The 15,805-nt window shown below is 36.2% G+C and overlaps 1 protein-coding gene across 10 annotated transcripts in view; it reads left to right on the top strand.

Annotated features, from left to right (window-relative positions):
- The first annotated feature begins 917 nt into the window (after positions 1 to 917).
- ETAA1 (ETAA1 activator of ATR kinase) overlaps positions 918 to 15,805 on the top strand; it is a 61,924-nt gene continuing 47,036 nt past the window's right edge. For 4 of the 10 annotated variants that reach the window (XR_011386610.2, XR_016229318.1, XR_016229317.1 and 1 more), the window contains exons 1-5: positions 918 to 1,287; positions 2,699 to 2,824; positions 3,087 to 3,163; positions 7,947 to 8,059; positions 8,303 to 10,254. Coding sequence is in view for 6 of the 10 variants with exons in the window: in XM_089326359.1 (XP_089182485.1) it covers positions 1,065 to 1,287; positions 2,699 to 2,824; positions 3,087 to 3,163; positions 7,947 to 8,059; positions 8,303 to 10,254 (2,491 nt within the window). In the remaining 4 variants the exon portion in view is untranslated. Of the gene's footprint in view, positions 1,288 to 1,612; positions 1,753 to 2,698; positions 2,825 to 3,086; positions 3,164 to 7,946; positions 8,060 to 8,302; positions 10,255 to 11,843; positions 14,435 to 15,093; positions 15,520 to 15,805 lie in introns of those variants that run through there. The other 6 variants (XR_011386606.2, XM_070069032.2, XM_051837721.3 and 3 more) reach the window with 5 other exon arrangements.

The raw sequence follows: 15,805 nt of genomic DNA, 5'->3' as shown, positions 1-15,805 counted from the left end.
GGCCCTTTGCATCTCCATATACATTTTAGAATAAATCTGTCACATTAGACACATACACACAAATGTCCTTGCTGGAGACTTTGAACAAATTTGTACTGAATCTGTACATCAAGTTGGGAAGAATTGACATTGGAATATAAATCACGTTTCTTTAAAAAATTAGTTTCATATTTGTTACTAATCCATTGAAACACAGTTATCTTTGAATACTGATTGAGTTCCCAGCAAGTCTGTTTATTTATTAACAATTTTTCATCAGCAGATGTTGCTGTGCAGCAGGTTAAGTCAGCACTTGGGATGCCTGCATCCCCAGTGTGAGGTCCTGGCATTGAGTCCCCCCCACGTCTTCCAATCCATCATCCTTTTAAATAAACACTTTGGGAGGCAGTCTTGATGGCTCAAGTACTTGGGTCCCTGCCATCCCTATGGGAGATCCAGAAATTGTTCTTGACTGCTTGACTCCTGGCTTAGGCCTGGTCCAGCCCTGGCTGTTGTGGACATTTGGGGGAATGAACCAGGAAATGGAAGACTGATCTCTCTCTCACTCTGCCTTTCAAATCCATAAATCTTTCACTATTTTCCTAGGTTTTTTTCTTAATTTTCCCATGCACCTTATAATAGTTATGTAAAGTATATAAAATTTCTTCCTAATCTATACCTTATACTTCCTCTTCTTGAGAAATACTAAAACCCACAGTAATCTGAATCTAATTCATATGAAATTATAGTTGTAAATTCAATAAACAGTTGTTAGCGAATTAAACCTTCTTCCCATCATACAAACTCTCACTCTCAGCTAGCCGGGCTGGACCACCGCTCAGCCAATCACTTCCAACCCGGAGGAGTCTGAGCCCAGACCCCGCCTCCGAAGCAAGCTCCGGGCTTGGCTGAGAAAGCTCCACCCCTCGTCCGGATGCAGCCAATCAGCGGCCGCCTCTTACGCGCGCCCCACCGGCCAAAATGGCGGCGGCCTTTGGCGGGGATTCCGGTTTGTAAGGGCCGTTGTTTTACTCTTCCCGTGACAAAATGTGAAAGAAGTGACTGGTGGAGGGGGGTCGCAAGTCATGAGTCGACGAAGGAAATATGGGGACAGTCCTGCCCCGAAGAACACGCCGCTCAAAACAGCGGCGGCTGAGGACTGCGGCTCGGTGGTCGAACCCAGGAGGAGGCGGCTGAAGTCGGCCCGCGGCTCCCGGTCCCGCGTGGCTGGAGAGGGCCCTGGCCCACCAGTGCGGCAGCGAGAGCAGCGTCCAGCAGCCGCTGGGTGCAGTAAAAGTACCCCCAAGGGTGAGACGTCGGCAGTGCGCCTCGCCTGGGCCGCGGCGCTGAGTCCCACAGCCCCGCTTGTCACCGGCAAACTGGGGGTGGGGGTGGCTCTGGCACTGCGTGTTCTCTGGGCTTCTCCCCTGCGAGCCCCAGAAGAACCCTGTCTCTCTCCTCCACGGCTTTTCCCCCCGAGGCTGAGCACCTCCCAGTTAGGGCTGGCCACCCCCTCGTCCCCGCCACGGGAGTGTGTGGTGGGGTTTACCTGTTCGGGGGCGGACGGCTAATTACTAGGCTGCTCTTCCAGTTACCAGCTGTGGCGGAGCTGGAGAAACGCGATAGGGCTGTTACGCTCAGCTTATTCGTAGGGGAATTATTTCTCTTAAACTTGTGTGTCCTAATTCGCTTCAGAGAGGGAGTCACACAGGGGGCTGGTCTCTTCAAAGCCTTGGCCTGCGTCTCCTCGTTGGGAATAAACCGGAAGTGCCTGTGGGTAAAATTACCTCAGAGTGGGAACCCCCGGAGGGCTCCTTTCAACCTGATTACTTTGGGGTGTCCTATCTAAAATGATTTCTAGTAAATGTTATAAACTGGAACTCATACAAAAGCCTTTTGCTACAGTGTGTTTTTAAAATAGAAGTATCATTACTTTTATTTACTCCCATTAAAGTAACGAAAACGAATCTTTGTTGAAATTTAAATGATTATAGGTGAAACTTCCAGTGTTTGAAATGATTAATGTAGGTTGGGAAGAGTTAATGAAAGAAGGCTACACAGTTTCTGTTGAGATATTTTTCTGATATTTTAAAATATCTACAAATTGCAGGTGGTTCCACAATGCTTGGAGCACGCCAATAAATGGAGTGGTTTTGTTATACAGTATTATTCATTCATAAAGGTACTAGGTTATCTAAAGATATTTACCATTTACAAAGTCAGATTTGCTTTTCTTTTTCTTTTTTTTTTTTTTTTTTAGAGAGAGATTTATTTATTTGAAAGGCAGAGTTAGAGCAAGAGATCAATCTTCCATCCACTGGTTCGCTCTTCAAAGGGCCACAATGGCTGCAGCTAATCCAGACAGAAGCCAGGAGCCAGGAGTTTATCCAGGCTTTCCCTGTGGGTGCAGGGCCCCAAGCACTTGGGCCATTCTTAGCTGCTTTCCCAGGTGCATTAACTTAGAAGTGAAACAACTGTGACTGGAGCCAGCTCCCAAATGAGGTGCTGGTGTTGTAGGTAGTAGCTCAACACAGGCCCCCAAATTTGATTTTGAAAGAGACATTTCAATTGTAGTTAAAATAATCCAGTTGTTTCTGGGAGACAGGTTTACATTATACCATAAGGGAGTCTAAGCAACTTTTTGACTTTGGGGTATATTGAAGTACAGGAGTGGTGCTTTAAAATGCAACAATTGTTATTTTAATCATATTTTATATAGAAAGATATGAGACACCAACAAGAATGCTGAAAATGGACTTGTCTTCTACATTCAGTTCTCCTAATGATCCAGATGGACAGAATGATATCTTTTGGGATCAGAATTCTCCAATGACAAAACAGTTAGGTAATTTGTCATTAACATTTTTTATGTGCATCAGTATTTGATAAATGATTAGGAGGTAACTAGATTTTCAATCAAGTAATGTCAGGAACTTTTGTATTGCGATGGTTTTGAGAATGATATATGATTTTATCTCTTTATGTGATGTCAGAAAGCATAGTCACACAAACTATGCTAATAAAAATCATTTTCTGGAAAGTAGTAGCTATTTTTAAATGTGTTTTTTATTTGTTTAAAATGTATAGAAATGTTTTTGTTTCTTCAGGTAAAGGAAGAAAAAAACAGATTTACACCACAGATAGTGATGAGATTTCACATATTGTTAATCGAATTGCTCCTCAGGTAAATATTACTAATTCTGTAGTTTATTTTATAACAGTGAAAAGTACCACCAAATCCTCTAATTTGCTTATATGAAAAATGTTTTTTTTTTTTTTTACATTTTCTTTTCCAAAAACAGTACGGCAAAGATGACTTTCACCTTTTCTGTTTCTGAAATGCATGTTTTGAGTAAAGGAACATAATATAAGTTGATAGTAGCAGTATTTCCTCAGTAATCACAGTAAGAACTGAGGATAGATTCTAGAACCCCTACAGATGCCAAATACGAAAGATGCTCAAGTTCCTTATATAAAATGGCATAGAGTGTGCATATAACTTAGGTACATTCCTCTAGGTACTTTTAAATCTCTACATTTCTTGTAACCTAATACTAAGGCAAGTGTTATGTACAGAGTTGTTATACTGTCTTGTTTAGGGGGAAAATGGCAAAGAAAAATGTTTGTACATGTTCAGTACAAAAAACAGTTTTTTCTCCTTCAGATATTTTCAGTCTGTGATTGGCTGAATCTGTGGCTCTGGACTCATGGAGGGCTGACCATTTTTATAAGTATAAGTTTAAATTTATTGATTTTTGGCTAGAATTTGATTTTTTTGGTCATAAATGTATTCATATGTTGTATCATTTTTAAGCTACTAAAATAATAAGACATTTAATACAAATTTAAACTTTTACGACTTCTTTTGTGATTGGTATTTGTTTACTATCTATAGTACAGCTTTTCTTATTAAAACTGATCTTACCACATACTGATATGTAAAATCCTTCGGATTAGCGCGGTGCACCGGCCACATGGCACCGGCCGCAGTGGCCATTGGGAGGTGAACCAACGGAAAAAGAAGACCTTTCTCTCTGTCTCTCTCTCACTGTCCACTCTGCCTATCAAAAAAAAAAAAAATCACTGAAGCAGCACTGGTTTTAGATATAGTGTTTTTTAAGCTTCTTATGCTGTGTGACTATAGATGAGTTACATAAACTCTCACATCTTCAGTTTGTTTAGCCATAAACCAGAAGTATTACTTATTGTCTTCATTGGATCATGTAAGTTAAATTAGATAGATTATTTATAAACTGTATAGCAATATAAATATAAGGTTATTTTAAGAGTGTTCATTATGATGGCTAAATTATTTGCTGTAATACAACTATCATCAAGTTTTTTTTAACTTTAATTTCAGTCGTACTGCTTAAGTGGAATAGAAATAAGTTTTTAAATCAGTTATTCAACACATAGCAATCTAGTAACTCTAATAGCATTTATCCTTTTAGACCTCTAATTATTACTAAGAAATATGAACACAACAGGTGAAACTGCTCATAGCTGCTTTACTTTCTCCTTTCTTTATTTTTCTTATTCAACAACTCCTAAATCTAGAGATTATCCAGTACTTTTTTTTTCTAAAGATTTATTTTATGTATTTGAAAGACAGTTACAGAGAGAAGTAGAGACAGAGAGAGAGGTCTTCCATCTGCTGCCTCACTCATCAGATGGCCGCAACGGCTGGAGCTGGGCTGATCCGAAGCCACGAGCTTCTTCCCAGTCTCCCACATGGGAGCAGGGGCCCAAGGACTTGGGCCATCTTCTGCTGCTTTCCCAGGACATAGCAGAGAGCTAGATCAGAAGAGGAGCAGCCGGGACTCCCAACTGGTGCCCATGTGGGATGCCGGTGCTTCAGACCAGAGCTTTAACCTGCTGCACCACAGTGCCAGCTGGAGATCATCCAGTTTTAACTTAGTGTCTTTTCTGAAGGAAATGTGATACTTTTCCTTAACATGCCCTTGGTTGGTTATTATATATAACCATAAAAGAAAGATGACACTGGCCCAAAATGTGGTTACAAGGAATCACCATCCTCCAGGTGGAGCAGACAGGAAGTAGTTTTTCCTAGCAGATATAACATATTACACTTATGACCAGTGCATTCAAAAGAACTCTGTTACTACTAGCTCTATGTTCTGCCTTTGGCATGTCATAGAAATTTGTTTTACATACTGTTCATTAGTCAGGTAGTATTTGTACAGTACTTACTCTACAAGCTAACAATAAATCACAAATTGTGGATTTCACTTGAAAGAAACATAATAAAATGTGTTTGGGCTGGCTAGCCTAAATAGTGATAAAAGATGATTGAGTAAATTATTGGACTCTACCTAAATGGACTGGAAATAATACCTCACATAAAGAAATGGCAACAGTATCAAATGGTAAAATGGATAAAAGAGAAAGTATGTTAAATTAGTTGGTTTAAAAAATGTTACCCTCTTCAACTGCCCCCCCCCCTTTTAAGATTTATTTGATTATTTGGGAGTCAGAGTTACAAAGAGAAAGATCTACCATCAGCTCGCTCACTCCCCCAGATGACTATAATGGCCAGGGCTGGACCAGGCCAAAGCCAGAAATCAAGAGCTTCATTTGGGTCTCCCACATGTGTGGCAGAAGCCATCTTTTGTATTTCCCCAGGCTATTTGTGGGCAGCTGGGTCAGAAGTGGAGCAGCTGGAACTTGAACTGGCACCCATATGGGATGGTAGTGTCACAGGCAGTAGCTTCACCCATTACACCACAACACTGACCCCTCAACTGACCACATTTAAGGCATCCTTATATAAATCTTTGCTAATATCAAGGTCTCTAAATGTTTGTCATGTTTTCAGATGGACAAATATTCATATTGTTTATTTTTAGGTAAGTTATCTTCATGTCATTTAATCTACCCATAGTGTTTTAAAACATGGCATTTTCTATAATATGCACTTCCATTTCAACTGGATAGATATTTAACTTTCTGCAGGAATACTTTTTAATACAGTATCTTTCATTTGAAGTTGAAGTATATCTTTCCATCATATATACATAGTATACTATTTAGAATGAAATGAAGTAATTTTAGATACCTATGCAAAACCTGGATTGTAGTTAGGAGTCATTAAGTTATATAAATTTTAATATAGAAATATTTAAAAATAATAATTGTAAATAGTATATAAACATACTTAGGATATGTATATGATATTTAAAATTGGGCAAATAAAGTTTCCATAATTTAATTCTCAGGAAATTGAATGAATTTTAAATTACTTAGTAATTGGGTAGAGTACATAATTAAATCATTAAGAATGTATTTTTCTGGGACCATGTTTGGTCCTTCTCCAGCTTGTAATTCCCACTTCCTGCTAATGAAGACCCCGTAATACAGCAGTGATAGCTCAAGTATTTGAGTTCAGCCATGTGGGAAATTTTTGTTTGAATTCCTGGCTCCTGACTTCAGCTGCAGCCTAGATCTAGCTACTACAGGCCTTTGAGAAGTGAACCAGCAGCAGATGGAAGATACTTCTCTCTAAAAAAACGTTATTTTCTTTAAATTCAATATTCTTGTTGAAGCAAAAGGGAGAATACATATTGTATCTAAAAATGAAATTGTTGATTTTCTTAAGTGTTTTGCAGTCCAAAATTCAACTAAGTTCAAGTAGATTCTAAGAAACCTGTTTCTTGATTGCTTGAGGATTTTAAAGTGCAAATAGTAAGGGTCTTTGCAATAAACCTTTTAGTAAATGAATGTAAATTAGCATCTTCTTTATACACCAGCATTTCAGATGTGGGGAACCTTTTTTCACCAAGGGCCATGGGGATATTTATAACATCATCCCCATGCTATACAAAACTATCAACTTAAAAATTAGCCTGCTATAGATTTATTGAATTTTGAGTCCTGCCTGATTACTTTGCAAGGCCAGACCAGTGATTTCACAGACCCCTCTGATGAACTTTCATTAGAAGAGTCCTGAGCCAGTGTTGTGATACAGCAGGTTAAGTCACTTTTCTGTGATGCCCACGTTCCGTATGAACAAAGGACAGACTGGGATGGCGTTCCAGGCTTGTGGCTTCAGCATGACTTATCTCTGGCCATTGTAGCGATTTGGGGAGTGAATCAGTGGATGGAAGATCTCTTAGTGTTTGTGCCTTTCTCTCTGTAACTTTGCCTTTCAAATAAATAAATGAATCATTAAAGAAAAAAAGGAAGGGTCTTTGCCTCTCATCCAGTGATAAGGTTATTTTTATCTTGCATGGTATTTACTATAAAAATAGAATTAAAAATGGTTAATTGACTTTATTCTTGGTTTGTAATCATCAAGCTCATTCTCTAAATTTTTTGTGTGATCAAGTAACTGAAAGGAATAGCAAAAATATGAAGTTTTAAAGTGCCTGTTTTCTAGATTTTATTCTGGCTAACCTTTTTTTGCTTTCTCTACTTATTTTTGTTCTTATTCCTGCCTCATTTTTATCATTAGTTCTGACCTTGCAATTATCTGTCAGACTTGACTTTAATTCTACATCAGTGTTCTCAATTCAAGTCAACATGAATTATCCAACTCAGATGAAGATTATTTTTTATTCTGATTCTGCCATACTGTCTCCAATATTGATTTTTGTGAATCTTTTATAACTACTGAAATAAGTCAATTTTCTTTGATATAAACATGCTTTTACTATAAACATGCATTAGATAAAATATTCTTAAAACAATATTTTTTTAAAAATCAGGAACTCCCAACTCTCTTCACTCTTTGAAACAAATGGAACACTTAGGACAACTTGTTATTGCCATCCCCCAACTTCTCATTAGCTTTGAATTTGGTAACCATCATAGCACCAGAATGTATTATTTTAGGAAAATAATTCAAAATCCTTAGTTTTAATTCCACCCCCACCTTGATTTTTATGTCCATCTTCTTCCTTTTTCTTTTTGGTACTTTTACATGTTTTTTCCCCCTACCCGTGTCATAGGATGAAAAACCAACAGCAAACTCCATGTTGGGCGTGTGGATTGGTGCAAGTGCTATTCCTTGTACTCCCAGTGTAGCAAAAGGAAAATCAAGAGTAAAATTCAGCTGTACAAAGTGAGTTTAAACTTTTCAGATTTTATGAGATACAATGAAGCAAATATTTTTAATAATGCTCATAGTTTTGTGAATATATCTAATTGATTAATAATATTCCCTTAGTTTTGACATAACAAAATTTTGGAGTTAAAATAATTATAAATGTTAAGATTTTGAAGTTTTAACATATCAATGTATGTTAAATGAAAAGTATAATGACAGCATATTTCTTAGTTATGACTTTTTAATATTGTTTAATAGGCTCAAAACACAAAATCGAGAAAAAGAACTTATGAAATTGGCTAAACAATTTGATAAAAATATGGAAGAATTAGATGTAATTCAAGAACAAAACAAAAGGAATCATGATTTTATGCAGACAATTTCAGGAACAGAGACTTTAAATAATTATAAAGATAATGAACAGATGCAGTTATTATGTGATATAATTCCTGAAATCAATAATGCTATAATAAAGAAGCCACTGAAAGTAAACACCAGGATATCTGTGGTAGAAAATCAAAACAGCAGTCAGAAGTCAGTTGACGAAAATGCTGAAGCAGACTTTAATGCCATTTTTGATGGTTCTACCCAGAAATGTAGTGGACGGTTAAGCCAAGACTTGTCAGATGCCAGTTTGAATACAAGTAATACTATGGTTGGAAAGAAAAGTGCTTTGAAAGCGGAGAAAGTCATTACTATTGAAACTCTGGTCAATGAAAAGCTGCCAAATAAAAGCACAGGATCACTTTCTGAACTAGATACTCCCATAACAACAAAATCATGTGTGACTACCTGTTTCATGGAGCCAGAAACTTCTAGTGAGCACATTGATGCATTTACTACCAGTGATTTTGAAGATGATTGGGGAAGCTTACTAGATAATGAACCTTTTGTTATGCAAAATCTTGAAAGGCCTGAATTCCCTGTTCTAAAAAGTGCCCAGGTTACTAATCAAAAGGAAGTTTGTGTCTTTATTAGTAAAAATAGTAAAAGTAAGTCAAGAACCAATACAGGTATACATGATCTGTTAAGAGATTCAAAAATATTGCAAAACCTTCCTTCCAAGACACATAGTGGAGAATTAATAGATTCTGGAAAACATAGAGTTTCACCAGATCTAAATGTTAAATCAAGCAAATTGCCATCCACTGGAAATAAAATGAAATTTGAAAACTCTTTCAATGAAACTGTTGTTGAAGACAAATTTCAAGATTGTACAGTTACATGTAATCTGACAAAAGTAAAGGAAGATAGTGATACTAAATTTACTTCTAATGTCAATCCCTCTGAAAAGAAATTTGCTTTAAATAGAAGATACTCTAATGAACAAGAAACCAGCATTACTAACACACATCAAGCTAATGCATCAAAGATTGTTTCTTTCTTTGATGACTGGAATGATCCATCATTTGCCAATGAAATTATTAAGACATGTCATCAATTGGAGAATACCTGGGAATCAGATGATGTAGATGATGATATGTTATACCAAGCATGTGATGATATTGAAAGACTAACTCAGCAGCAAGATATTAGGAAGAATAGCAAGACAACAGAAAGTATACTTGAGATCAATAACAGTTCTAAACATGGAACCAGAAACTGCTTTAGTACATCTAAAGGAAATCAGGTGGTACAATCAAAGCATTTAAATCTGGGCAGCATTTCATTGCAAACATCTTCCTTGACAAGTAGCTCACAGATAAATAAATCAATAAAGGTGGACAGAGGGGAAATGTATAGAAATTCTCCAAGTTTTTTAAACATCACAACAAATTTGACAATGAACTCAAATCTTCAGACAAGTAATTTGCGTGTCTCTGGGAATAACACTGCTGTACCAATACCAATGAATAGTTTCAAATCAGTTTTACCCAGAAGTTCAACACTGAATGTGATTTCAAATCCTGTGACTACAGAAGTTTCTACTTATAAGAAAAATGCTCAACAACTGTCTACTATGACCATTATGGATGAGCCCCAGAACAACTTTAATGAGACCGTTAGATTTTCAAAATACACATTTACAAGGATGAAAAATTCTCAGATTCTTTCTCAGTTTAACAGAAGTTGTATGGCAGGAAGTGTGTCTGATACCAAAATTACACAAGGATCAGAGAAAAAGAAAGCTGTCAGTCCATTATTGGGGGAACCAGATCAACAACAATCTTTGGTGAAATATTCTGAATCTTTGAGACAATCTTCAAAAGGTATGTATGTAATAATTTTCCAAAAATATTTTGACAAGTAGTAAAATTAGTTTTGATTATAACATATAAGGTTAAAAACTAGTATTTAACTAGAATTCTTAAGCAAATAATTAAAATATAGTATACTAAGGGCAAGTAGATCATTTTTCAAATTGTTACATCAGATTCTTTCTTAGCACTTATTATGATGACTAGCATAAAGTAGAAACTTAGTAAATATTGAATGATTTATGGATTATTTCCATGAAAATCATAGTTTTAGATATATGCATTACAGTGTAAGATTTAAGATTCTATTTACTAAATATTTCATTATTTTGAAACTTGAATAATCTTACTCCAACTTTTAGCAAAACAATGAGATGAACAATAGTTTAGAGTAGTGGTGGGTAACCTTTTTTCTGCCAAGGGCCATATAAAATTATCAACTTAAAATTAGCCTGCTTTAGATTTACTGAATTTCAGGTCCCACCTGTAGTTGCCTTGGCAGGGCCAGACCAAATGATTTTGCTGCCCTTACATGGCTTGCAGGCCTGATGTTCCTCTCTAATTTGTACTACAGAACATTCTGATTAAAAACCTTACTAGTATAATATCTGATATAAAACTCAATGAGGATTGGTGTTGAGGTGCAATAGGTTAAGCCCCTACTTAGGATGATTGTGTCCCATTTTGGAGCATTTGGTTTGAATCTAGCTACTCTGGGCCTTTGATCCAGCTTCCTAATAATACACTTAAGAAGCAATAGATGACAACCCAAGTCTCTCAGCTTCCATCACCTACATGGGAGACTCAGAGTTGTTGGCGTTGTTGGCTCCTGGCTTTGGCCTTGCCTAGCCCCTGTTGTTGTGGGCATCTAGAAAGTGAACCAGTGAGTAGAAGGAGCTCCTTTCTGTCTTTTCTTCTCACTCTGCCTTTCAAATAAAGAAATACATCTTCAAAACAAAGCAAAACTCAGTGCTACTTGTAATGGTTAGAATTTTGAGTTTTCATTTGATATGGTCTGTCATTTCTTATTTTTTATTCCTCTTTCCCCCAATTCTCCATCCCATCAATAAGTTCCATTATTTCTAATCTCAAAAATTATATTTCAAGAGTTTTTTCTCTCTACTGCTTCCATGCTTACTCAAGCCAACATTTTTTGACTTGAATACTGCAGTTATTTTTTGTGTTCTCTTTTTTAGTCTCTAATTGCAGAATAATATTTTAGAACCAGAAAGGCAAACATGGTATTCTTATTAGAACACTTTCAGTGGCTTCATATAATATTTCAAATAAAATCTACACTTTGTGATCTACAGAGTCCTGGATTATCTCTCTTTAACCTTCCCTTTTTTTCCTGCTCACCTGCTTAGCTTCAGCTATACCAGCAATCTTTCCATCTCTTAGATTCTTTCTTAATTTAGAATCTTAAATCTTAACAGTATGCTATTATTCCTTTTGACTAAAACTACTTCCAACATTTCATTTCTCAACTTTCACTATTTTGTTGGTGCTTTTTTACTCTTACATTTCAATATACTTGCTTCTGGAGGGTCTGTGAGTCTTCATGTTTATTTTCCATAATTTCTTAATTCCTTTTTTCACAGGTTGCAATTAAATATTTAGAAACTGTTGTCCCTTATCAGTGAATCCTTTGGCCTTTCACACAGCATCTGGCACTTCGAAGATGTTGAATAAATATTTAACTGAACATCATGTAATATAATGTGAAAAATCTGTTGTTCACTGATACTAGTATATTTTTTGCAAAGGAATATGTAACTACTTGTGATTCTTAATGCTTGTGCTTTCCCACAGCTTCATGTCTTTGTACTTCCTATTTCTTTCACCAGAGACATAGCACTTGCATATGCATTCACCAAATTTACCTGACCAATTTCCATTTGTCCTTTAAAATACAATGTGTTTCTACCTACCTAGAATGATTTAAATTCATTTTCTCTGGGGTGCTAACTTCCGTTGCAGCATTTATTATGCTGGCTTGTAATTACGGATTTTCTTAATCAGTCTCTCTCATTTGAAGTTAATTTTAGGATTCTTATCTATTATGTAGATCAATGCTAATATGGTGAGGGAGTTTTTAGTTTCATTTAGCATTATTATTTTCTGTCATTTAGATTCTGAGTGTTGCTTTTGTTGGCATTACTGCTACAACTTTCTTGTTTAAGTGATTCTTTTCCCCCTTTTTTAAACTTACTGAGGTAATATACTAGTTGCTTGGAAAGAATGAAAACAGTATAGAATAATTTGAAATAAAATGTTATCTTTTGTATAACCATTCTATCAGGAGAAATTGCTATTTTTTTTAATAGAACTGGGCCATTCCAAAGCCAGGAGTCAGGCAGGGTGTAGGGGCCCAAAGACTTGAGCCATCTTCCACTGCTTTCCCAGGCCACAGCAGAGAGCTGGATCGAAGTGGAGTAACCAAGACTCAAAATAGGCATCCATATGGGATGCGAGCACTGCAGGCAGTAGCTTTAGGCACTGTGCCACAGCGCTGGATCCCATTCTCTGAAATTTTTAGTGGATGCTTTACTTTTTAACTTGCTTTATCAATTTTGCTTTTAAGTTTATTGATAGTATTTAATCTCTTAATATTACCCTCGTCAATATTTTCTGTTTTGTGTACTTTATTTTATTTTGATATTTAGCAAGCTGCTTTCTAGGAAATACCTAAAAAAGTCCTTTTAACTTTCATTGATTTAAGACAGGAGTTGGCAAACCATGGCATGTCCAAATCCAGACTGTAGCCTGTGTTTGTATAGTCAACACACTAAAAAGGTTTTGTATGCTTTAAAGTGGTGGGAAAAAAATCAAAAAATATTATTACCTGAAATTCTTATTTTATTTTCCATTAATAAAATTTTATTTCAAAGCAGCTTATCATGTTGATGCATTGTCCATGACTATTTTCTTGCTATAGTGGTGGAGTTGATCAGTTAGGATAGCAGGACCTTTGACCTTTTACAGTTAATATATTTTCTGACCCTTTACAGAAAAAAAAAAATGAACCCAACACTTTAACGATTAAGAAGGGCCTCATATGCTTAGTAACTTGCAACAATTTGAGGCTTTTCTGTGTATTGTTGGTATACATTGAGTTAAATGAAGGGCAGTTGCGTGGCCAGTGCTGTGGTGTAGCCGGTAAAGCCACTGCCTGCAGTGCAGGCATCCCATATGGGCACCAGTTAGAGCCTGGGCTGCTCCACTTCCCATTCAGCTCTCTGCTATGGCCTGAGAAAGCAGTAGAGGATGGCCCAAGTCCTTGGGACCCAGCACCCATGTGGGAGACCCGGAAGAAGCTCCTGGCTCCTGGCTTCAGATCGGCGCAGCTGCGGCTATTGCAGCCAATTGGAGAGTGAACCATCAGATGGAAGACCTCTCTCTCTCTCTCTGCCTCTCTGCCTCTCTGCCTCTCCTTCTCTCTGTGTGTAACTGCATTTCAAATAAATAAATAAATCTTTAAAAAAAAAAAAAAAAGTGCGGCGCCTTGGCTCAATAGGCTAATCCTCCGCCTGCAGCGCCGGCACACCGGGTTCTAGTCCTGGCCGGGGTGCCGGATTCTGTCCCAGTTGCCCCTCTTCCAGTCCAACTCTCTGCTATGGCCCGGGAGTGCAGTGGAGGATGGCCCAAGTGCTTGGACCCTGCACCCGCATGGGAGATCAGGAGAAGCACCTGGCTCCTGGCTTCGGATCAGCGCGGTGCGCCGGCCGAAGTGCACCAGCCGCAGCGGCCGTTGGAGGGTGAACCAACAGCAAAGGAAGACCTTTCTCTCTGTCTCTCTCACTGTCCACCCTACCTGTCAAAAAGAAAAAAAAAATATATTGGCTAATTAGTCAGACTAATATATTCAAGATTCTGTACAGAAAAAATAGCTGTGTGTTAGATTACTAGCTTGGAAAATAAGATAACAGAATTATCTGAGGACTTATTTGAAAAATTTATTTCTTACTTTGAATATCTCCAGTCCCATTTTTAATTATACCAACAAAGGAAAGTAAGGCACATGATATATTTGGAGAAACATCTGTCTTAGTTACCAAGAAAAATGTCTTATAGCAAATTCTGTATCTTATTCTAGATCAGTAAATATTTTTCTTCTGGCACTGCTGCAGATCCTTCTCTGGAAAGCACATTTTACATGAATGTTTTACCAATAAAAGTTCACTTAAATATATATTAGTGTTGGTCTTAAACTTAAAATATCATTTAAGTGAGGAAATATAAAGTTTCTATAAAACATATCCTTCAAATAAAAATATAATCTCTTTAAGAGTGAGACACAAATGAGCAGTTTCACATCAGAGATTCATTCTATCAGTCTAAATTATTTTTCTGAGACAGCTGAAATGAAAACATTGAAGCTCCCCAGGGAAAAAAATAGGTATGAATATTAATTAGCTTATATTACAGTAACAGTACACGTTGAGGTATTAATACCCATTTTTATATTAAGCCAATTAATTGATTATAGTCTTTTTTTATTTATATAATATTTAAAGTCCCAGTGTGTTTACTTTCAAGATATATTTATTCATAGGTTATATGAATTAATTTCATTGTCAACGATAATTATTTGATGGGCATCAAAATCAACATAGTTTTTAATCATATTTAATTTCCTCATTCTGAAAAGAGTGCAACAAATAGGGGTAGATTGGTTTTTTTGTGACCAAGAGCTTTATGTCTATGTATTGGAATCTTGTATTGGTAGTTTAGTGTGATTAAATAACCAAACAATGTAGCAAATCTGAGTAATAAAGCAACAATTAAAGTTCATATGCAGAATGACTTAATGGCCTATAAAACTAACATGGACATTTTGATTACTTTTAGAGGAAAATGAGAAAAACAGAAAGTATTCTCCTGAAGAAATTCAGAAAAAAAGACAAGAAGCACTGGTTCGAAGAATGACCAAAGCACAGGCATCATCTGTAAATACAACTCCCACTTCATTTCTTTAATGAAGTATTACTTGGAAGACTTTATAAAGACTCTGAAAACTATCTGTGATAGGAAATAATTTTTTCTTTATTTCTCTGTGAGAAATTAAATGCTAACTTATAAAGCATGGACATTTTATTTAATAAATAAGTGTTTAAGTAGAAATTGAAAACTTTTTTTTGAGATGTATGTGAGAGTAATTACATAGAAGTTTTGGAAATTCAGGAAAGTTAACAATTATGTATTAGAATACAGAGGAAAACAGTTACATTTTTACATATTATAAATAAAAAGGATCATTAAAAATAATTTACTTAATTTTCTTTTGTAATGTCCTTCTATTACAAAGTTCTAATTTACTAAGTTAGTATAGACTATTTTTAGTTTAATAACTTTTGCTTAAGGCTTTTATATATTCATTTCCAAATTCTAGGTAGTATTTCCATATTCCTGAGAAGACAATTGGCAGAAAAGAATTCAATTCATTTTTAAGGAAATTATTATTTTTTAATCCCTAGTCTGAATTGGATTTGAATTTTATTATTTCTAAAATGTGACATATTTTAATAACTAGACCATTTTTAGGAAAAATACTAAAAATGGG

The sequence above is a fragment of the Oryctolagus cuniculus genome, chromosome 2 (assembly GCF_051225735.1).
Source record: "Oryctolagus cuniculus isolate XC-2025 breed Fujian yellow rabbit chromosome 2, ASM5122573v1, whole genome shotgun sequence".
Taxonomy (NCBI): domain Eukaryota; kingdom Metazoa; phylum Chordata; class Mammalia; order Lagomorpha; family Leporidae; genus Oryctolagus; species Oryctolagus cuniculus.
Note: the sequence above shows the minus strand (reverse complement) of the source record. Positions and strands in the feature narration are given on the sequence as shown.